The sequence below is a fragment of the Podarcis filfolensis genome (genome assembly GCF_964270895.1).
Source record: "Podarcis filfolensis genome assembly, chromosome: 2".
NCBI lineage: Eukaryota > Metazoa > Chordata > Lepidosauria > Squamata > Lacertidae > Podarcis > Podarcis filfolensis.
Window position 1 is genome coordinate 41960721 of NC_139605.1, and position 23900 is coordinate 41984620.

A 23900-nucleotide genomic window follows, 5' to 3' on the forward strand; every position below is an offset into this window, starting at 1 on the left:
TTGAAATTAATAACAGCACCTGCTCAAGATGTGAGACACTATTCAAATTCCCTAAAGATAAAATCTAGCTGTTCATGATGCTTTTCTGCTGAAAATTCTAGACCGTAACATATGTCATTTGGTTTAAATGTATTTCCTTTTGGGATGTGGCTTTAGAAATGGTGCAACGATTTTTTTATTCTAGATCAAAAGTTGCATGTCTTTCCATTTTATTAGACATCCTTCCAGAAATGTCATCCAAATTCTTTCCAGCAGAGAAAACCTCATGCCTAATTTGATAAAAATACAGCCACTCCCAACATTTTTGACTCAAAGAAAAAACTGAAGACAACCAGTGAGACAATTAATACCATTTTCCCAGCTGATGCTTTTCAGCTCACCTGAAAAAGTTTATAACTTATTCCAGATAAATTCCCACCATTGTATTACAAAAAATATTGTCAGAATGGTGAACCGGTGGCCCATGGGCCAGTTTTGATCTGTGAGGCTATCCTCTCCAAACTACTCCCACCTGCCCATCAGCTGATGTCACTGGTGATGTCAGCCAACAGGCAAGAGGAAAGAATTTAACCCTGCATTGGCTGCACAACCTGCTCCCAACTGGAAACAGGATTGCACAGCCAAGGCAGCAAGATTTGATCAGCTGATGGTAAAGCCCTTTGCAAAAGCATTCTTTGAAGCAGCTCAGTGTTTTCCCTTCAAGCAAACAGGCATGCAGGTGCCAGCAAGGAAGAGGAGCTTCTTCTCTCCGCCCCCCCCTTAAAGGAAGTGTATGGGGATGCTTCAAAGAGAGTTTTCGCAAAGGGCTTTAAAAGACCCCCAACTTCCATTTGAGACTCAAGGTGTTTTGAAGATGCTGCAACTTCCCAGGTGGAAGTTGGGCACTTGGAAATCCCATGCAAAGGATTTTGAGAGGTGGGCAGAGGTGCCCATCTGCCAATCATGTGATGTGATATAATGGCATTATGTAATTGACAGGGTATGGGCCCACCCACAAGTCAAATTTGGTCCACAGATTTGGCCCATGGAGCCAAGAAGGTTGCCCAGCCCTGCTTTACTAATGTGCCACCAACCCTAAGTCTACAACCAACTACAAAAAACAAGCTGGGATGAGTTAGACTATTTCTGTCTCAGGAACAGAAAAAGAAGGATGGGAGTGTGGGTCAGTAAGTACACGAACATCACATCTTAGCTCATGTATCACACAGTAGCTCAACATTCAGTCCTTGGATAAACACACCTTTTTTCCATGCAGATGGGCAGCTGACCAGCACAGGCTCTGCTTTGGGATTTGTGGCTTGTGGGAATGGAATGCACTGAATGGCCACAAAGTAAGTAACAATGCACTTCCTTTCCCCAGTCCCCAAACTTTTTAAATGTTTTTATCGGGAGTTTTATAAACTGCCTTGTGTTGTAAATTTAAGTATGGCACAAAATCAATTCCACCATCTGCAAAACTTTAATCAGACTGAAAGCCTCTTAGGTGTTTACTATTTGTTTTCAACATTTTTTCAAAAATAAGAGAAAGTTTGCACATCAGCAAATTCAGTACAACTGTCTACCTTTAAGGACCATAAGCATAGTAAGAGAAGATCAGAGAGGAACAGTGTCATGGAAGGAGGGCCACGGGCAGGAGATAAGTTTTCCATATATGGAAAGAGAATGTCACACTTAAAAAAAAAGCTTAGGGCTGTTCCCAACTAAGTTCTACTCAGAGTAGACATGTTAAAATTAATGAACTTAAATTAGTCTTATCCATCAATCAACTTCACTGGGTTTACCCTGAGTAGGCCGAATATTAACCTAGGTTTGTTAATTTTTGCGGGTCTACTCAGAGAAGTCTTTTATGTCACAAAGTTCTGTAGTTTTCTTTATAAAGTACTACACAATTTGGAATCAAGCTTCTCCATCAAAATGTAACCCAAGAGTACCAAAACTGAAAGATAACTTCCTGCCAGGAAAGGCATTTCTCTTTCCAGTGGCCAAAAACATATTTACCCAGAGAAGTATAGAACCCCATTTTAAAGAAACCTTACGGCAAGTATGTGAAATCCACCATAGTTCATTGTAGTGCTAAGGCCCCAAATTATGGATCATATTATATATTATAGCACACCCCTCAAGGTTTTAAAAAGTAGACAAACAGAGTGTTCTGAATTCCCTGTAGAAGCAAAAGTTTTCTCTGCAAAAGCATAAATAGTGTCCACTACAACTAAGTAACACCACTGTATTAGTGAATTTTGAAAGCCAAAATGTTGGCAAAATATACAGTCCCATTAGTCCCAACTACAAAATAAATATGAAAATGGCATTCAGATGGCAAATGAAATGATAACAAGGGAAGGGCTCGAAAAGTGCAATGGAAATGGTCAACCAATGCTTTCCTAGTAATGTTAATGAAGAAACAAAACAGCTACTGAAGGTTCATCACCTCCATTGTCTGTGCATGAGGCACTTTCTGGAAGGCTTTTAATGCTTACTTTATGCGCTTTCTAGCAAGCTCAAATGCTACCAAAAAACCCCACTAACCTTAATAGACGTGCATTCCTATTTGTTAAGGAAAATGATTGCCTTGACTACAAAACCAATTTGAACGCTTTAATCTTTACAGAAAGCTGAATTTCTATCACAAAGTTCAAAGCCTCCCTCAGGATCTAATGTGCCTAAGCTCTTCAGTGCAGAGAATAAAGAAATAATATGAATTTGTTCCTACTTTCCTCTACTCACTCTCTACAAAAGTTGGAAATGGAAGGAGGCTCGGTACCCAGGTTCGTTTTGAATGTGGCACAGTTATCGTGAGGTGAACTGTGTGCCATTTTTATTATGGATTTTGCCACACAGGGCATCAACCACTACCAGGCAATTTTCAAATCTTTAACCTGATGCTGTAAATATAAAACAACATCAATGTGGACACTTCTCATATGAAACTGAAAAGGCAAAAATCATCTCATGAAGTAACTGTAGGAACTGAACTCAATGTGCACTTTACAGCTTTAGCCCTAATTAGGTTCACAGGTGCATCTTCATATTTGCCCTAACAAAAGGAGAAAGTCAAGGGCTTTACGTCTGAAGGCAGGGTCGGTCCAGTTTGTAGAGTTGTAAGCAACTCTAGGAGCCTTTTGCTGCCGAAGGGCAGGATTGATTAGATAGATAAAGACAAGTGAATAAGCATTAACAAACCTTTTTTAAAAAAGAAAAGAAAATAATTAGAGTACATCTCAACAAGCAGAAGAGCATGCTTAACTCAGACAGTTTTGAGAGACAATGCACACAGAATTATTTCACATCAACTCAGCTGGGTTATCTATTCCCCATCCACACCCACTAATGGCAACTCCTGCACCATTGCTTTTCAAATCTCTTTAGTTCCAAAACCTGTCTGTCTCCCAAAGGCCTTGTTCATACCTGCATGAGCTCCAGGGCTTGCATGCTCCCCACTTCCCCCTTCTCCCCTGGAACAGCCACAAGGAGGAGAATGGAGGCTTTTGCTTCCATTTCCAGCTCACCACAGTTAGCGTTACGTCTGCGTTGTGGTTAGTGTTAACTATGGTTTAGGGAAACCCAGCTTAAAACCATGGTGTATACCTTGGCTTGTATACCCAGACCAGTTCACACTAACCACAATTCTTAATTTGGGTGAAATGAGTTACTATGAATAATCAAAATGGATGCAAAAACTTTCTGTCCCTTCCTTGCAGTAGGAACAGAGGAGAAGGAACCCAGAGCTAAACTGTAGATTTGTGTTACATCCAAATGCAGCTAAGGGGAGAATGCTGTTGAGGGGGCAGCAGAGAACAACAGTCAGGGTCCCCACAGGGTGGATGGAATACAGAACAATTGTTTTCAGACATACAAAGCAGTGATAAAGACGAACGTGAATTTATTGATATCTACCTCATTTTGAGCATCCTTAGCTTGATTCTCTGCTTCATTAAGAAGGGTTTTTAGACTAGCTGCATCTCGCTGATGTTGCTCTTTCAAAGACCCCATTTTATTTTCAAGCTCCTTTCGTGTCAGCTCAAGAACACTCAGGTCACTGTTAAGCGCTAAACTCTGCTGTTGAGAGCTGTGAAAGAAAAGAAGGGCAAACCCCAAAGGAATACTACATGTTTAGAAACAAATAATTTTAATCAACATGTCATCTATTTCCCCTCCTCAGAATCAAGCACTTTATAACATGTGCAGCACTATGCACCCACAGTATCCCTATAACTGAACACAGTACTGGTGCTCTGGCATACTGCATACAAAGTTCCATAACAAATGCATAATGAAGTTTCAAGCTTCAAGTTTCAAGAAGGAAAAATAAATGTTTTTTAATTGACACAACACCAAAATAAAAATATAGATAATGGAATGCTTTGGACATTATGCTAAACCATAGTTTAGTGTTATGAGAATGAATTGTAGTGAGCCTCAGATTCATGCACCCCCGCTCCTCTAGTGCTACCATGTGGAAGAATCCGGAAGGTTCTGCTCCTGTTTTAGATTAGACACATTTTAATGTCCTTCTGAATCTGGACAAACTGATTAATATTAAGTATGGTTAGTTGAATCAAATCAACTTTAAACCACAATTCATGAAGCTGAGTTGTTTCAATTAGCTACAGTGAAGATTAATGACACTTTACGGTTTAGATTACATATTAATTTGTGAGTAATCTAAAATGGAAGTGGAAGTTTTCGGTTTCTTCCTTGTGGCTTCACTGAAGGAAAAGAAGAGTGTAAGAATCCAAGGCTTGTTCACATCATGCTAAGCCATAGTTTAGGGTTTATGTGCAAAGCGGCCCAATGTTCAAATAAAATTAAACCAGCTGAGAACAGAAACCAGAGCTGGCATTCACCTGCCTTTTTAACTAAAACCTTTCTTTACAATCATCTTCCTTATATATAACCAACATGTGGAAGGCGTCCCGGCAACACGTAAATAATTATAACTTCCTCTAATAGCAAACACAGGTGGTGAGTGCCAACAGGAATGTTGCCAACAAAGGGCGGCTGGAAAAAGGAAGGAAGCAGCAACATGCTTGGGACAACCACAGTTTACATAACTACAAGACCCCTTCCTTCCAAAATATAGCCTAATGTGAAGATGAGCAAGAACTGTCCAGAAGCCATGGAAAGCTTATCATCAAGTTCGAAAAGAAAAACAGGGAAGTGGAAGGCCCTGGTTTAAGAGGATGGAACAGAGTACAGTGGTACCTCTGGTTACGAACTTAATTCGTTCCGGAGGTCTGTTCTTAACCTGAAACCGTTCTTAACCTGAGGTACTACTTTAGCTAATGGGGCCTGCCGCTGCTTCCACTGCACCATTTCTGTTCTCATCCTGAGGTAAAGTTCTTAACCTGAGGTACTACTTCCGGGTTAGCGGAGTCTGTAACCCGAAGTGTTTGTAACCTGAGGTACCACTGTACTCTTGTTTGAAGGTGAAGCTACATTGCAGTATTTTGTTGCAGGGCCTACTGTTTCTAAATTTTAATGCTAGATAATGAAAACATACCACAACATAGGCAATCCTTCCAATGTTAAAAAAGAGAAAGTATTAAGTCATGGTAAAGAATATGAGGTGTCTGCAACACAAGTGAAGCAACCAAGAAAAACTACTTTAGGCCGTGTAAAGGGCTTCTTGTATGCCCAGTAGGACTTTTGATGTCTTGCTTGCAATGGAAGACCACCCCGCTTCTGATTCAGTGCAGCAGCTGGAGACTGCAAAGCATGGAATTAGTCTGGCAATTCTCTAAAATGTAGCCAAGGCTACATATGCTATGACCTTTAAGTCATGTAGCAGGGAGGGGTGGGGGGAATCATACGGAAAATATTTATACAAAGTGACCTTCACGTTATTTGCAAACTGGCATTCAAATGCATTCCATTTTATCTGTTAAGATGTATTTTAGTCAGCATTTTCCAAAATCAAAACACATCTTTGAATCCTGCTACTAATGAGTATTTTAAACTTAAAAGTTTTAAATGAAAATTAAAACATATTAGCTTCCACTCAACTTCTATCCTTCAACATTCCCTCCTGTCTCGTTATGTTATTATCTTACCTAATAATTTCCAGAACCTCCAAAAAGGGAGAGAAGAAAAATAAATCCCAACAACAACCCTGACCACAAGGGTAGTTAGGAAATTCTTGATTAAAGTCTCATGGAATGTATGGCATTCAGAAAATTCCAGAAATTACTGCATCCATTGAAAGCTTTTTATTATTTCACAGCCTGTCCTAATGGTTCTTCATTTTCAATGCTCAGTTCATTGAATGGTGAGGACCTTTGATAGTGAAAGGACCAATCTCTTAGCTATCAGTGCATAGGCAAACTCGGCCCTCCAGATGTTTTGAGACTACAATTCCCATCATCCCTGACCACTGGTCCTGTAAGCTAGGGATGATGGGAATTGTAGTTACAAAACATCTGGAGGGCCAAGTTTGCCCATGCCTGCTTTAAATTGTTTGAAGTTGGGGGGGGGGGGTTGGAGAGAAAGATCTTGTCACCAATAGTACACTTTTCTATTTCTTTTTCAGATTAGGGCAAATCACTGGGAATTCCTAAGCAAAAATTGTCTAGCGCTTTAGATGTACTAAATGACTCTGGACCAAATCTGCTAAAGAAACAGCGCAGGGTATTGCGAATACTGCCACTTGTAGGAGGGAACCTTATTTTCATTTAAAATACATTTTCAAAATTAGTGCCCAATTTTAAGGAACTATCACCATATGGTAAGACTGGGATTCACCCATCCAACATCTATGGACTTCGCCATAAGATTCAGCAGCACTTACTTATGGAGCTCCTTCTCCTGTCGCTGAAGTTCACATGCAAGCAAAGAGTTCTCCTTCTTTAATGAAAGGCATTCGGTTTCAAGAACAGTCCACTCCTTTCTCAACTTTTCAAGTTCACCTACAAGCAAGTAATGCTATGTTACCCATTAAAGTGGACTGAAAATTGGGATCTTCAAAGGTGTTCGAGTAACATCTGCAATTATTCTAAAATATCTTTGACATAATAATTATATGCCCAGTTTGTGGTAAAAATTGAGGCCAGTCTTCATAGTGACACATTAAATTCCTTTAAACCTGACCCACCCAAATTAGCACTACTATATGCTAAACTAATTTTCCATTGAAAGCCATTCACACAGTTTCAGGAACTACCGATAGAGAGGTCACGGTACTAAATAATTACCAAATGCCACAATAAACAGGAACCTAGAAACTGCTTTATACTGAATTTAACTAACTCGGAAATTTGTCTACACTGACTGGCAACAGCTCTCCATGGTTTCAGAAATGGTGGAATCATAATCACACCAATTTACTAGAAAATATAATGATTTAACTTCAGAGGGCGTGGAAAAAATCACCCTAAAGATAAGACAACAATGCAGGTACATATGCTAGCAGAAAACTTAAGGATTTTATCAATGATATTATAGATAGAAACAGCTGGTTGTGTATAATATTGTAGTCATGGAAACAGATCATTCTGAGTTGAGAGATAGCATTTGTTTGATCGAGGCAAACAATTAGAAGCTTGAATACATTTTGAAAAACACTCATCAGTGCAATTAGCACAGAATGAATGAAATAATTCTGGAGAGGCCAGTTGGACGTGGTTTAAAAAAAAAAAGAAATCTCACTGTAAGTAATTAGCACAAAACAATAGACCATTTTGTTGGTGCAGCTTTATACGCATGCAACATTAACACTGTAGCACAATGTCATAACACAGTTAGGTGCTATATATTGTATAACCTGGTTCTCTGGTGCCTTGTTTTCAAATATTACATTATAAAGTTTCAGCAGCATTTCATCAGTTTTGATTTCTTGCAATGGTTCAACCCAACCAACAGCAGTTGGGAGTCAAGATATTTCAAGGATGATATTTCAAGGATGATATACTACGATACAAACCTGTTGCTGTAGCTTGCCAAACCTTTAAGATGTTTTTAGGGATTCCAGATAAAGTGTCTGCATAGAAATAGCTGTACAGACGGATCGCACGGGTCACTGCTGAACCAAAGCCTACTAGAGATTAATTTCTGTTACAGTCACATATCTTCATCTTGCTGCATCAGTGGACTGCAGAAGCCCCTAAACTTATATGTGTCATTTAAAGCGCAAAGGACAAAGGACTATAGGTATATTCTTCCTAGATCAAACTAAGAGGTCCATCTAGTGCCATACCTTGCAACCGGGCGGCCTCCTCTTTCTGCTGATCCTCACACTGCTGACATCGTAGTTGAAAACTGGCTTGCAGACTGACGATTTCTTTCTCGTATTCTGAAGCCTCTTTGCGCCACCGCTCAAGCTCAGCCCTTACTTTCTGAAGCTCTTCTTGTAAAGCAGCAACATCTGTTTCCCTTTCAGACGCAGCCTTCTCGGCCGCTTGTTGCAGTAACAGCATCTCACTCTGAGCACTAAGCAACTCATTTCGAGTACTGGAGATCTCACTCTCCTTTTTCTCACGAAGACATTCAATATCTTCCTGCAGCTGATGCAGCTGAGCTGTAAACATTTACAAGAAATCAGATTTTCTTAAGGAGGTTGGGTAGGCAAATTCATGTCAGCCATTTGGAGCTCTATAAATGGAAGCTGACTGAACTTTAGCACTTTACTTTTAAAAAGAAGTTAAGAAAACAAAAGAAAGATGGGTGTAAGAACCCGGCTGCAAACAGACTGGCTATGCTTACGTGTAACGCTAAACCATGGTTTAGTGCTACATGCACAAACAAGAATGAGCCTGAGCAAAGCATCATGGCCAGGGAAAGTATTTGGGCATAATTTTTTATCCACTTTCCATTGGTTTGTTGTGTCATATGAATCAGAGACAATGTTTTTAATTCAGCATTTCTGGCTTGTATGTAACAACAAGCCAAGTTTTGACAAAAGCTAACTGAACTCTGTCAAAATCCTCAGAGATGAGAAAGACAAGCATGTGAGTCTGAGATTTTGCTCAGGTTCCTTTCCGCTCATGCGCACAGTGATAAACTGTGGGCATAGGGCGGTATATAAATTCAATACATAAACTAGTTTAGTGTTATATGCAAACCAGGCCAATGATTTAATTCCAACACTTCTATCATCTCATGAAAACACCATTCCTAGATTAGATTCAGTTTTATGTTTTAAGTATTTAGACAAATTGGAAACCAAGGACAATTACTCTTTTGGCACACAATGCAGAATTGGGCAAGCTGTCAGACAGATCTCATCCTGCCTGGTTCATCAATCTGTCCTAGCATTGCTCTAATTCTGGAATGTCTGCATCTTAAGCTCTATCTTCTTGACCATACAGCTAAAGATGTACAGTGGTATCTCTAGTTACAAACTTAATCGGAGGTCTGTTCTTAACCTGAAACTGTCTTTAACTAGAGGTGTGATTTCGCTAATGGGGCTTCTTGCTGCCACTGTGCCGCCTGCACACAATTTCCGTTCTCATCCTGGGGCAAAGTTCTCAACTCGAGGTAAGTCTTCCAGGTTAGAGGAGTTTGTAACCTGAAGCATTTGCAACCTGAGGCGTTTGTAACTTGAGGTACCACTGTACTGCTGGACAGTCTGCTTGAAATTCTGAGGAAGGGGCTGGGTAGCCAAAGCCTGCTGGCAACAGAATGATGGAAGGAGAGGCTATAACGTCCTCGCACCTCCACTCTCAGAAAGGAATTGGTGCTGTTAACCTACACCAACCCATGCTCCTTAAAAGTGCTATTTTTAAAAAACCAAAACAGTAGTTCCTTGTATGTTCCAGCAGCGGCTGATCTCATCTCCTGCAACTAATCAAAAGTGACTGCTGGAGTACATTAAAAAAATGCTGTTTAAATCTGGGGTGGGTGGAGATATGTATTCATAATCTCAACAGAATTTAGTTTCACTTTCCCTGAATGTTGGTTTGTCATGTTGTCTGTACCAGCGACAAATGCACTTTGGTTTAAAGGAGAGGTGGAGAATCCCCGAAACCTATCAGTTTCAGGCGAGAACCACAAGTTTGAATGTAATCCTTAACTGGAGTTCTTTAAAAGTGAAACAAAACTCTGGTAATGTCCTTGCCATATTCAAATGCATCATCTGCATCTTTTCTACTTTTGCATAAGGGTGTTATACCTTGGAGAACTTGGATTTGCTTGGTGGATTCTTCAGCTTGCAATCGATAAGCTTTTCTCTCTTCTTCTAACATTGCTGTAAGTATAATGACAGGATCTGAAGTTTTGCTCCATTATGCTTACCATTTGGAAAACATTAGAAATTAGTTTTTAGTAGCTCATTAAAATAATGTCAGAGTCCATGTAAGTAAATCAAAATATTTAAATAATCATGTTACACTGCTAGCTGTTAATACATTTTATTAAAGCTTTTTTTAAAAAAACGCTTCCCTTCAATGCATCCATGATATTACCATGTTATGGAACAAAATGAAATGGACAATAAAAAAGGCTTATTTATTTCCATTGCTTAAATTAAACATTCAAATTTATAGTTCAGTCCTATACATGTTTACTCAGAAGTAGGCTCCATTGAGTTCAGTGGGACTTACTCCCAGGTATAGGAGTGTAGCTTCAAGCAACTCCATGGGACTTACTTTTGAGCAGATGTGTGTATGATTGTGCTGTTATTTTTTACCCTTCCATGATATGGAGAGTGTAAAAATTCCCTATGCATGTATCTTAATAACAATTGTCAGACTAAACAGATTTAACTATCTGTTTGGTTGCTAAAGTACTTGGGCATATGATTTCCTGGGTACTCTGCAGATTTAAAGGAATCTTCATCTCACCTTGCAGTTCAAAGCATTTTTGTTTACTTGTTTTAGCTAGCTCTTGGGCTTCAACCAGTTCCTTGCGCAGCTGCTGAATTTCTTGTTTAGTCTCAGTTTCAGATTGTGCACCCTGCAATTCATCTGCTAAAAGAACATTTTTCTTTAAAGTATCAGTTCTAGCAAATTACCATTACCCTGCGAAGACAGGATCTTAAAAGAGTCATGCAAAATTAGTCAGCTACTCATTGCATTAGAGAAAGGTTAGGCAATAAATTAAAACATTGTTAGGAAGTCAAATATCAATACACTCTAGCCCTGCATGCAAGAATAAAGTTTAAATCCGCATGAATAATGTAGGCAGGCAATTCAAGTCACAACATATTCTGTTGTGGCAACATTTCAAATATGAGCAACTCTTCATAAATACACTCAAAGCGGTTTGGCATTTCACTGCTGATGCTAATTTTATTCTTTCATTATTAATTTTTTTCTAGAAGAATGGCGTATTCAGCACACCAAATACCTACTAGAAGACAAGGCAAGGCTTAGTAAGGCCGAGGAGATATCCTTGGCTTCCCCTTCTATACTCTATACCCTTCTATAGGCAGAAAGCGGTGGAATCGCTAACTCCTAGGCACACCAGATCTTTTAGTTGTGAGAGAGGGGTGTAGTCTAGTCGGGAGACATCTTCGCCCAAATTGCACTCATCGTTCATGCATTTCCAGAATGTCCTGGTACCTGCAGTAAATAATTCTGACCTAGCCAAAAGCTTTTACACTTCTCTCCTGGATATTGCTGCTTGCCACCCAGTGGCGTAGCGTGGGTTGTCAGCACCCGGGGCAAGGCAAGTAATTTGCGCCCCCTAACCCGTGGATTTGCGCCCCCTAAACCGTGGATTTGCGCCCCCTAACCTGTGCATTTGCCCTAACCCCAGATGTTGCGCCCGGTGCAGCCGGCCCCCCCTGCACCCCCCACGCTACGCCATTGTTGCCACCACCAAGGCTTCTATTACTCTGTAGTTTGAATAAGCCAGTCTTTACACACAAAATGTGTCAAACTTTGATAAGGAGAAAGTTGGGGGTGAAAAATCAGGATGCACTAAATGACAGGTTCAGAAAGTATCCCAAAGGCATATCCAAGAATATTGCTTATTTTCTTTTCAATCATAGCTGAATAGCATAATTTAAAACCACAACAGAGTAGATAGACTAAAACAGATGAAAACTCATAGAAACTTTCTATGAGGCTTGTCTAAATAAGGATGTTTTCAGCAGGTGCTGAAAAGAATACAGTGAAGGTGCCGGGCTGATTAACAATGGATTATCATAGATAATCTGGTCCCAAGTTGTTAAGGGCTTTATAGACAACATTCAATGCCACAATGGGCCAGTGTGCCCGGCTCTTAAGCAAAAGGTTGGTGGTTCGAGCCCACCCAGGGACGGCTGTGGGCAGGATTCCTGCATTACAGGGGGTTGGACTAGATGACCCTCGGGGTCCCTTTCTACAATTCTATGATTCTATGACTAATAGTAACACCAGTAGCAGATTGGCAACCAGTGCAGACCTCTGCGCATTGCCCCTTGATTAGCCACATATTATAAAAAAGTAAACAAGTAGAGTGTTTTAAGGTGCTCTTTCCTGATAGACAGACGTATGAATTCACCTGATGCTTTCAAATTTCTGAATCCTAAAACTGAGCAGCTATTAATGTGGTTTCTTCAGTATGTGTGTGGATGACAAGGAGGAGCACTTGCGAACTTAGGCAGAGCCTGCTCTTTTGTCACTGTATTTTAATGAGTAGGTGTTCAGAAACGGTACAAAAAGGTAAACCCGGTTTAAATGTTACTTAAACTGATATTTTCCCCTTGCTGATACAAAATTGCCTTGAATTAAAGTCATCCATACATCATGATACACAGGAAACAAAAAGAAAGTTTTCTGTTTCTGATTTCTGTGTTTTCATTTTATGTCGGGCTTATACATAAATTACTAACAGTCGCTTGGGTGTTTATTTGAAATGAATCAAGTCTTGCAGTTCATTATTTCATTCGGTGCCCCAAAGGACATCTTGATGAGCAGTTTTGTTGACAAAGATATGAGAATAAGAAAAATCCAGAAGCATGCCTCCCAAGTAGAAATGACTTCATAGCGTTAACTAAAATCTGAAGATTTTTACAGAGACGCTAAAAGGAATCTAGTTAATCTCAGCAACTGTAGGAGAAAATGTGCTCATCTACAAACTAAGAATATATAAATTCTAAACTATGCATTAAGATTACAATCCTATGCACAGCTACACTGGAGTAAGCCCCACTGAACTTAGTGGGGCTTACTTCTGGAAAACATGCACAGGATTCAAAGTTGTGCATTGAACATACATCAGTGGAGGCATCAGCAAGAGCAATAAAAAATATTATTGACTGTAAACAAAATTGTTACCCAATACTAAAATATTTGCGAATTACACAAAAAATCCTGACAAATACCATCTGAAACATGAAGAAGACAGTAATTTACCTTTTAAGAGGGCAACTTTAGCAATGGGTTCATTTAGTTCATGGTCCTCCATCTGAGCATCTAAATGAGAAAGTAGGTTATTTTAGCATTCTGAGAAGCAAATTACTTGAATAGCTAGGTCATTCAACATTGCAGCAACACAGAAAAACTCATCTGAACAAAATGAAGTATGTAAACAGTTTTATCTAAACTTTAAATAGCCCCCCCTTTTTTTTAGAAATCCTCTTCTGAGTACTCATTGACATAAAAGTACACTTAAACTTATGCTCAAAATGCACCTGTAGTGTCGTCACTGCTTTTCTCCTTGCTTGGGCTAAGAGTATCTGATAGTTCAGCTTCTTTAGCTTTTGCTTGATTTTCTGTAAAATAAAATTAAAATTTGCTTACATTAAAGTATACACATATCTCAAAAAAAAAAAAAAACATTTTAACACCAATTCAAGCTGTATTTATGCCTGATAAAAGCCCAGAGGTGAAAACAAACAAAAATCACAGTCGCTGAAAACCAATGTTTTCTTATGCCTTTGCACTCCTGTTCCCAACTGGATTAAATATCCCCAGGTCACATATTTAATACTAAACAATCCAACACAGGATGCAGTTGCCTCATGCGTAGTTCAGCCTTTTGTTTGAAAGTTGTTCTCTGGCCAGCTGGAACCCAGTGTAAAGTTAGTTGCTTTGTTCACTAATTCTGGGATCAAATCAGGAGAGAGAGACTCAGAAAACCATTTCCAGAACAATACAGATATTGTGACATGGTAGAAAGAAAAGAGCTATTAGGAATGAACGCTGCTTTGTAGCAAGTTACACTGGGTAAGGAAAAACATTTGCACAATAAGATGCTTCATAAAGAGTAGTAGTATGACTTTTTAAAAAGCTCCACTATGTAACAATTTAAAAACAACATTATGTTTTCACATCCAAGAAGTCTTGGTGAACCTTGAAATTTCTGTCCTTTTCACACATTTATATACCTAGTGAAGCTTCAAAAGTTGTCTGAAGCCCCTAGGACTGACCAAAAGCTGGGGCCAGTACAGAAAAGCTGGGGGGCTCAGTTGTGAAAAATGTCCATTTTCTATACTGCCATTGGATTGCTTATTGATTCTTCTGGATATTTCAGCTGATTTGGATATAACTGATCACAGTATCCTTCTAGATCAACTTGCCATGATGGGGACTGGGGACATTGTGCTCAGCACCCATCTGACTGGGAAGTGCTGCAACTTGGTGCCATGGTATTTGTGCTATGGTGTTCCACAAGGCTCTATTTTGTTCCCATGTTGTTCAAGAGCTACATTAAGTTGCTGGGAGAGGTTGTGCAAAGTTCTGCAATAAATTTAGGCATGGCACACAGCTCTCTCGTCTTTTTTATCAGATCCAGGTGCAGCTGTGGACGACAGATGCCTGGAGCCAAGTAACGGGCTGGATGAAAGCTAACAAACTGAAACGCAATCCAAACAACACCGTGGTACAGTTGGTACTGGCCTATCAGGGAAGAGATATCAAGCTGGTTTTGAAAGGGGTATTCTCCTACATACAATCCTATCTATAACCTTGTACACTTTTGATCTCCAGCCTTGTTGCTGGATGCCAGGTGTCATACCATGAAACATCTTTCACTAGTTTCAGATGAGGCATTAGCTATATCTCCTTTCTTGGTGCAGATGGCCTGACCACAATTATATATCTAGTATATCTAGTAACATCCAGTCTAGATAATTAATGTTATGCATGGGATCCCCTTTGCAGAACATTTAAATATACAACTGGTGTTAGAATGTAACAGCTAGATTATTAAATTAGGTTAATCCCAGATAATGAACTATGCCAGTGCACTTGGTACAGAGTCTTTACTATCTTCTAGCACCAGACAATGTCCCCTGCTCTCTGCCCTGCTCTCTCCTATCTCTCCTATCTTTAATGCTTCTAAGAGTAAAAAAATGGCTCTTTACTGGCTTGCACCATTTTAAATTGTTTTGGTGGCTTCCTTTACTGTTTTGGTGCAATTTTTCTGATTTAAAATTTGTTTTTATTTTTTAATGTTCGTTTTGGTATTCCAAGTCACCTTGAGAGATGATAAGGTGGAATTATAAACAAATATAGCAACCATCAGCCTTAATACAGGTGTGCTAATGAAAATACTTTACTATAAAGGTACTAAAGAGACCTGTCAATCTTATTTTACAACATAGTATGTTGAAATCCTAATAAATTTCTTGCTAGCCCACTATTGTGATTTTTTTTCTGCAGCAGCAGCAGGAATGCAACTCATTATTTCCCTATATGGTTATAGAAGAAACAGCTGGATCCTCTGTGCAAAATCTTGATGAGTCATCTGAGACACAGGCGTTTAAAAAAGCAGTTTACCACCACTGGGTTTCATTCTTGATTTTAGACTATTTTTAATATATACTTTATAAGGGTCAGTATAAAATAAACAATACGAAATGTCAGGAAAGGCTGAATACAAAGGGCCCGACAATATGCACAAGGATGCAAAGATCCACTTAACTGACTCTACATGCTCAAGGAGAACTGTATTTATGTTTCTTGAACATCATCTCCTTAAGAGGCAGAGCAAAGGATTCTGAAATCGATGGGAGCTGCAAAGAAGCTTGTTGTATGACATGGAGTAATTCAACAAGGCCACTCTCCCATGGCCACAAGACCACAGACCCTATGATTACCTTGCAATATTTTCCTAGATTATTCTAAGTCATTCCACAAAATATTTCACATTCCCAAGTAATGGAATATTTTTAAAAAACCTAGGTTATGGATTTTGTTATAGGATACTGTCATAGAATTCTCTCAAAGTTATTACCTGCTGCTTCAGTATGAACGGATAACCAATTGTCCAATATTAAGTTTAGTATCAAAGGAAGCTGCTTATATTAGGCTTGGCTATTTATCTATGTAGCCTAGCACTATCTGCTTAGATTGGTGATAGCTCTGCAGGGTTCCAGTCAGAGATAGTCATCTTTATCTGCTACTTCTTTTGTTTTACACTAGAGGAGATTTAACCTGGGCTCTTCTATACACAAATCATTAATTCTCTAGAGCAGGCATGTCCAACCAGTCGTACGGGTCTTCCTCCCCCAAAACAGATCAACAACTTTGGCTTCCCCCCAAAAAGCTAAACAACTTTGGTCAATCCAATGAGAGGATTAATGCCAGTTTTTTTAATAGTGGGAGTAGATCATTGGGAGTTGGACATGCCTGCTCTATAGGAAAGGCATTAGTCTCTTCCCTTTTATAGCATTATACTATTATATCAGTTCAGTTTAAATGAAATTGATTCTAAGTGACACACTCACTTTGTTTTACCAGAATGGCTTTTCTTTACCTAGTTTTCTTCTTTGCATAGTTTTCGTCTCGTTTTAAAACTATATGAAGTTATTTAAAACTTCATGACAGAATCTTTTTTAAAAAATAGATAGAATGCATTACACATCAATGAAAAAATAACTTGCCATTAAGCAAGATAATGCTGGCATGCAAGCATTAAGTTACACTTGTGTTTATTGTCTGCATTCTTTTCCAAATATGGCATGCTACCTCCACTTTGCACAAACAAGAACACACTGGAGGGTGATTGCATACAGGATTTGAAAACAGTGATTTTTCAAAGACGGCAGTTTAAAAATCAAAGGATACACACTTTGAATTATGTAAATTTTGATTATCGAAAAGTGATATATACAGTTTGAGGAAATCCACAACAGCAAAGTTTTAAAACCTTGAATATAGTTCATGTTGTGCAGAAAATTTTATCAATAATTTACTGCACAGGAAATCTTAGAAATGCCATGACTTCACAACTAATTACAATTTGTAACAGACATGCTTTTGAAGTAACTAAATTTCCTTTTTTTCTGAACTGGACTGAATACAATTCCCAGGTTAAAAGTAATAAGATGCAAGTTAAGTCTCAAATGCGCATGTTTCAAAACTCTTTCCATTCATATTTTTTTCTAATACAAAAACTGGTATTGTTATATTCATTTACTTGGAAGTAGTTTTTATAATACACCAAGCAGTAAGGCTTGGTGTATTATAATCCCTCAAACACTCCTCACACTTGCAAAACAAATTCCTAAACACAGATTCAAACATTTGACACATGCCTCAAAAGCAAATTAATAAGTCTAACCTTTCAGGATCTTTGTTTCATCCACTCGGGAAAGATGTCCTTCGTCTATGAGCTTGTCTGGTGAACAAAATAAGGGTTACTATCCCAGCTCAAACTATGCAAGCATTTCTTTGTACACGTCTCTAATACACATTCCATGACCAAATTTAAACATGGCAACATTACCTCACACTTCTCTGTGCTGGAATCAATGGAACTTTTTCAGTCCAAAACCCATTTTAATCTTAATTATCTATGCACAAACAAGATGATAAATTAATACGGAAATGTTGCCAAAGATTTGAGCAAGCCCAAGCTACTGAACTGAAAGTTGATTTTGAAATTAATAAAGACATTTATAAATTCTACAACAGAAGAGTTTTAAAACCTGGTATTAAATATAATTTGCAAGCAGTGAAAAGTATATAAAATTAAGTTGATATTGCCAGGGGGGCAGGGGTGGTTCTCCTATGGAGCCTGAGAGTGACCTTATACCCACACAAGTTAACACTATGGCTGAATTCACCTACAGGAATATACTCCTCTGGTACAGAGGTCTTTTTTCTTTGTGCCTAACATAGATATGCCTTAACACTACATAGTGGTCACATTCCTTTACCAGGAATAATAGTTTTGAAAGCTGGTGCTCAACTCTTGCTATAACAGTGTCCAGAAGTGAGGGAAAAGACGAGAAATTCTGGAAATGTTTTATACTTCTAGTGCACATTTCCTGCAACCCAGCTATTGCTTTACATTGCTGAACTTTGGGGAAGGCGCAGGGATTGAATATATCAGGCGTCCTTCTTATTAGTTGGCAATTGGTTGACAGCACACCAGTATTTAGCCTGGTGGTGTTTTTCCAGTAACAATCCCCAATAAGACTTGTAAGTGGGAATTACAAGAAGACTGGATGAGGGCACACAAGCATGGTGGCCTTATGCTTTGTTAGCAAAATAATGAGGCAAGTGGGGGGGAGAACCACAAACACAGACTAGGCAAGAAAATAAAATTAAGTTAACATGACAAGGTGGAAAAATCAGACTAAGAGGCCAAAAGAAAATATCAGTGGAGAGAACAAAGATAGGAAGAAGAGTGGCAAATTAAGGGGTCAAAGAAGAAGAGGTAGAACAAGACAGATGTGGCAGAAAATGAGATCACACATTCTGTACTATTCTGAATGGACAAAAGTAGGAAAATAAAATGGCATTGGAGAGCTGAGGAAATAATGGTTTCAAATGATTATTTTATGGTTAAGTAAATGTTATTCATTTTCATCATTTCATGATTGCAGTATTACATCATGTATAAACCATCTTTAGCAATCAAATTTCAGGGTTTTCATGTCATCTACCAACTCAGCCTTAAACACTTTTTCAATTCAGATAGTTCATGTTTGTTAGATGAAGCTTTATTACCACGTAATCAAGCTGTAGGACACATCTGAGTGCTATAAATGCCTGTATGAATCTCAATTATTTTATCAGGCACTAAGCAGCTCCACCTGCATTTTTACTTGATAAACTAATAAAAGGAAGCCTGCTCAGTGCTACTAAGCAAGATAAAAGTAAATGCCTTTTTTCATGGATGAGAGAGTAATGCCAGAGCAGAATGTACTTAAGAGGTGACTGTTTCAGGGCTTTTAAGACAAGCAGACAGACTGATGAGAACTAGACTGTATTTCATACTATGGAAACAGAAACTAATGTTTGAGATTTATGTCATGGATCACTGACAAGCCTTTTCTATGAAAATAAAATCTGCTCAAAATACGTCAGCTAATAAATATATAGGACTTCCGTGATTACAGAACAAATTGGTCACTAATTGTGAGGCCTATATTCTATCTAAACTTGCATATAATAATGCTATGCTACTTAAAGGTAACTATCTTCCCACTGAAACAACAAAAGCTCTCTTACATGTACCTGACAGGGTATAACCATTTAATACTTCAGGTAAAGAATTTCAGGGACCTTCTTCCTCTGATATATACATATTTCAACCTGTATCACAGCAAGATAGTGAGCATTAACTGTGTAGTGCTTCTTTCCTGAAAGACCAGTTGGTGAACTTGTGATCAATACATTGTTTTTCAGTTTGGCTGTAACCTAACAAAGATTATTCATATTAATCAGTTCCTTAGCCATGACGTCAGCCATCTCAGATTACCAGATCAACCTTCCAGATACAAGTCCATTGTCTCTGGTCTAATCTGAGTGATGGCTGATCCCCAGGGGCTAAAAACATGACCATACGTTTTTTTAAAAAAATATTGACGGTAGATCTACTGCCTTACTGACTGCAGTTTCTTGAAATAACTCAGCAAAATATTATTTTCCTGACATAGTGTGTTTAGTTAGAAGTGTTCTTAAAGAGTGAATCCCGCGCCCCTTATAATATTAGAACTTTTCTTTCCCAGAATATTAGAACATACAGCCATCCAATGAAGGTAAATGGTGGGAGATTCAGGATAGCAGGGCTCTGACTACCAAATACTGGTGAACAGCAGAAGGAGTGCTTCTGCCCTCATATCCTGCTTGTGGGCATCCCACAGGTATCTGCCTTGCCACTGTGGGAAACAGGATGCTGGACTAGATAGGCCTCATAGTATTCATATGGCGTGCACCAACCACAAGGGTTAGTTGAGACCCCAATTCAACACTATGGAAAACAGTCTGCCTAAGTCTCAGATGCTTCATGAGCTGCCACGTTTGGCTTGAGCATCTTTCTGAACCCACTTTGCTCATACACATACCATCTGTACTAGAAAACGAAAAGCCAGTTATAACCGCCCTCCCCTTTTTTGGCAGATGAGGATGAGCTCTGCCAAGTTACAGGCAAATAGGCCAAATGTGATTATTTATTTATTTTTAAGGAAATGTGCAACACCTATTTTATTGGGGGCATAATTAGATGAGAATTGTAATCAGGGTCACCATTTCTGAAACCTCAGATCCTGCCAGAATTTGAATAGTTGAAATGGTTTTCTCACAAAGGCATTGCACATAAACCCTAAACTATGGCTTAGCATGACGTGAACAGGCCTTGGATTCTTACACTCTTCTTTTCCTTCAGTGAAGCCACAAGGAAGAAACCGAAAGCTTCTACAGTTCCAAGGTGGGTTAAAAAAGAAATTTATTGTCCCTGGAGTTTGGTGGGCAATTTATCAAATAACTGAAGCTATGACAAAGGTCCCCTTGGGTAAGAAACCCACTGGATGGGGAGGGGAGAACTAAAAAAAGGATTCATTTTCCAAGTAAAACAATTCCCTCTGGTTACATGGCTGACCTGTCAGTCACAATGGTAGTCTTTCTCTGTCTTCTCCTCCTTTCCCCATCACCCTACACTGCTGTTATTTCTAACCTAGAGACATTGCTTGTGTTTTAAGGAGACACTTGTATTCAGGACTTTTTTGGCATCTGAATGACCAAGAGCTTCCTGATTCAACTTGTGCCACCTTAAAACCGATCCCTCCTTGCCTCTGACAGGTCCAAACTTGAGGTAGCCCACTGCCCTGGGGACTCAGAGTTTGTCCAAATCCAATGCACACCTCTAACATATATCCTCTTGTAATAAACAAATGGCCTCAAGCAGACTTACAGCAAAGCTAAACTATCAAGCAAAATAAAATAATAAATAAATAAAAGCAATACTCAAAGCCTCCTGCTTTTCTTTCTCCCCCCCTCTCCCTCTCCCCTCCCCAATAGCTGCTGGAGAAGGGGCAAGTGGCTTTTGCCAGAGGTAAACCAATACCTTGCAGAGAGCTTTGTTTCTTCCTCCTTCCATCCCTTTGAGTCTCCCTCTTGTCTTTCCCCTTCCTGTCCTCCTCCTCTCCTTCTGGGCTTCCCCCAACCACATAAAATTAGGCTAAGGGCCACAGGTGCCCCACCCCTCTTTAGCAATCTTGCAAAATAAACAAGATGTGAATTCAACAAAACCAACTTTAAAACCGATGGTCTTGGTTATAGGAACTATATAAATATATATTTTTAAAATTAAGATTACAAATGATAAAAACTGTATTTAAATAACATTTTGCCCATATGTAATATGGGAAAGATTACATAACACAAACCCAAAGAGAAAAATGCAAAAATGAAGAAAGCAGAAAAATAAGCACTGAAATCTGTGAAGAAATTGAGGATGTAAGTACATTGGGGAAGCTACTTCCACCCCTGCCCCACTCTACCCCACCCTTTAATGCCAATCCAGTGCATTTTTGTTATCAGCAAATATGCTATATTTAATTTTTAAAAGCCTTCATGGAATACATAATAATGTGATAATAGTCTTGGAATGATTGCAAAAAGTCGGAAAACTGAGGAAGACAAGGATGAGGTACACAACAAACTATACTGAACTACTGCCTTTCTGGAGCATGCTGAACATTTATTATTATTATTATTACGGCTAAAATATTGCTTTTTCCACAACACTCTCCTAAAGACGTCCAGTGGAATATATTCTTTTCACTTTCCCCAAGCTGCCTGTAAGCTATCCTAGAAATTCAGTGACAGGAAGAATTTGGATCCTTTTAATACACTCCAATCATTGTGGTATTTGGGCACTTGCTGATTTACTTTGAACAATTCTAGTGAAACACTGAAAGGGGAAACCTGCACATCTCCCCTATGATCATATGTGAGATCTCCCTCTTCTATTTGCCCAGCTCACTATGGAGGGATGCATGAAATCTCCTCCAGCTGTAACACTGGAATTGTCTGCCCTTGATAAGTTGAGTGAGAAAATTCACTTGAGGCTTGCAGTCAGCTGTTTCAACTAGATTCACTATGCTCAGGTTAAGTCCCCATCTGGATTTCCCCATTCTACTCATGATTGCAGGCTATCTTTCCATAATACTATAGCAACAACTATAGTTCTGTTCTGTTTTTCAGAGCACTTCAAAAATATAACTGTCCCAACCCTAGTACTGAATATATGATACTGTTTTTATAGACTTTTTAGTGAATGTGATGAATGCTCTGTACTCACTCTGGCACTCTATGAACTGATGAATAAAAGTGCAGTCCCCTCCACTCTTTGAAAGAAAGTGCTCTAGTAAAGAAAGAAACACCTTTTAAGTTCATATCTCCATCTTTTTGAGGGCTCATGACAAAATGTATAAGCCTCACAGACATCAGGGGAGGGAGGAGAATTTTTCACCAAAAGGCACAAGAAAGAAAAGGGGAGACACACACCCTCAAATCCAAAGGAAAAGCACCAGTGTAATATAGAATATATTGAAGGTGTAAATATACACATTTGTAATCTGCATGTTTACATCTTCAAAATTTACAAGCCTCACCATTTATATTAATGTACGTTACTACCGGTGAAAGTTAACCTATACCAAATCCAGATTGTATCAACAAGGCACTTTCTGTTGGAATACAAATACCTTTAGATTTAAACATTTTAAAATTGTTACCCAACTCAGAAATTGGACACAATTTTAAACTACCTTCAAATTACTAGGTCTCAACAGCTGGACTTGTTTCATAACATATATTAATTTGTGAAGTTGGGTATGGCTAAAGTAAATAGCTGGAAAGGATTATACCTGTTGTTTAAGAGTTGTAGTTAAAAGGATATTTTCAGGCTTCAAGACAGTTCCTTGAAATAGCTTTCATCTCACTAATGTCTAACACAGGGGTGACAAACCCTCATTTTGGGGGCTTGACATGGTCCCCAAAACAAAATTTCCTGACCCCACTGACTATGGCATCAGGGACAAATAAATAAATAAAGTAGTGCACTAGGGTGGGTGGCGCCCAGTGTCCTGATGGGGATGGGAATTGATCATCTCTAGTAATCAGATCAATCATTTAATGAGAAGTGGGGTTGTGTGCCTGTGTGTATATCTACCTGCATGTGTGAACACACACATATGAGTATCTGTATGCAAGAGTGTGGTATGCCCCATGGAGGATTGGCCATAGGTGAATGTGTCCCTTGGGCCAAAAAATGTTAGCCACCCCAGTCTAACAGGTTAAAATTTCTAATCAGTTTAATCTGTATTATATACATTTTCCAAAGAAGCTGTTAAAGTGCCATTTTAGTCAGAAAGGAAAAAATAAGACCATCAAGTTTGTTTCGTTCGGAAATAATTATTTATCTAATGTCCCCCCCCCCCCCGCCACCATAGAATTTCATTAGTGAGTGAGGATTCTAGCCTGGTTTCCCATGCCCAAATCAAGTAGTTGCCATTTCACCATCCAGACCTCAATGTATATGCACACTGTATATTGTCAAAGGCTTTTGCAAACTTCAAAACAAATGTTGCTTCTGCACATTTAAGCTTTGAAACAAAACTGAGTCCATTTGAACAGCGTTATCAACTGCATATCTAGGATCGGACAACAGGTCTCTCAGTGTCCCACAAAGGGACCCCATTATCGCTTACTCTGGTGACGGGGGTGGCCTTCTTTCCCTGTGACAGCAAAGCAGCAGCCCTTCAAAGAATCTGTCCTGACAGTGGGACAAAGCTCCCATGT

General features: G+C 39.0%; 1 protein-coding gene across 50 annotated transcripts in view; it reads right to left on the bottom strand.

The window, feature by feature from the left end:
• Positions 1-23900, bottom strand: part of SLMAP (sarcolemma associated protein) — a 92803-nt gene that overhangs the window by 8110 nt on the left and 60793 nt on the right. For 12 of the 50 annotated variants that reach the window (XM_083603013.1, XM_083602968.1, XM_083602967.1 and 9 more), the window contains 9 exons: positions 22399-22461; positions 17428-17484; positions 13553-13633; positions 13275-13334; positions 10776-10901; positions 10106-10180; positions 8192-8512; positions 6788-6905; positions 3898-4069 (listed from right to left, as the gene is read on the bottom strand). In XM_083603013.1, coding sequence (XP_083459139.1) covers positions 3898-4069; positions 6788-6905; positions 8192-8512; positions 10106-10180; positions 10776-10901; positions 13275-13334; positions 13553-13633; positions 17428-17484; positions 22399-22461 — 1073 coding nt within the window. The remainder of the gene's footprint in view (positions 1-3897; positions 4070-6787; positions 6906-8191; positions 8513-10105; positions 10181-10775; positions 10902-13274; positions 13335-13552; positions 13634-17427; positions 17485-22398; positions 22462-23900) is intronic. The other 38 variants (XM_083602970.1, XM_083602980.1, XM_083602976.1 and 35 more) reach the window with 5 other exon arrangements.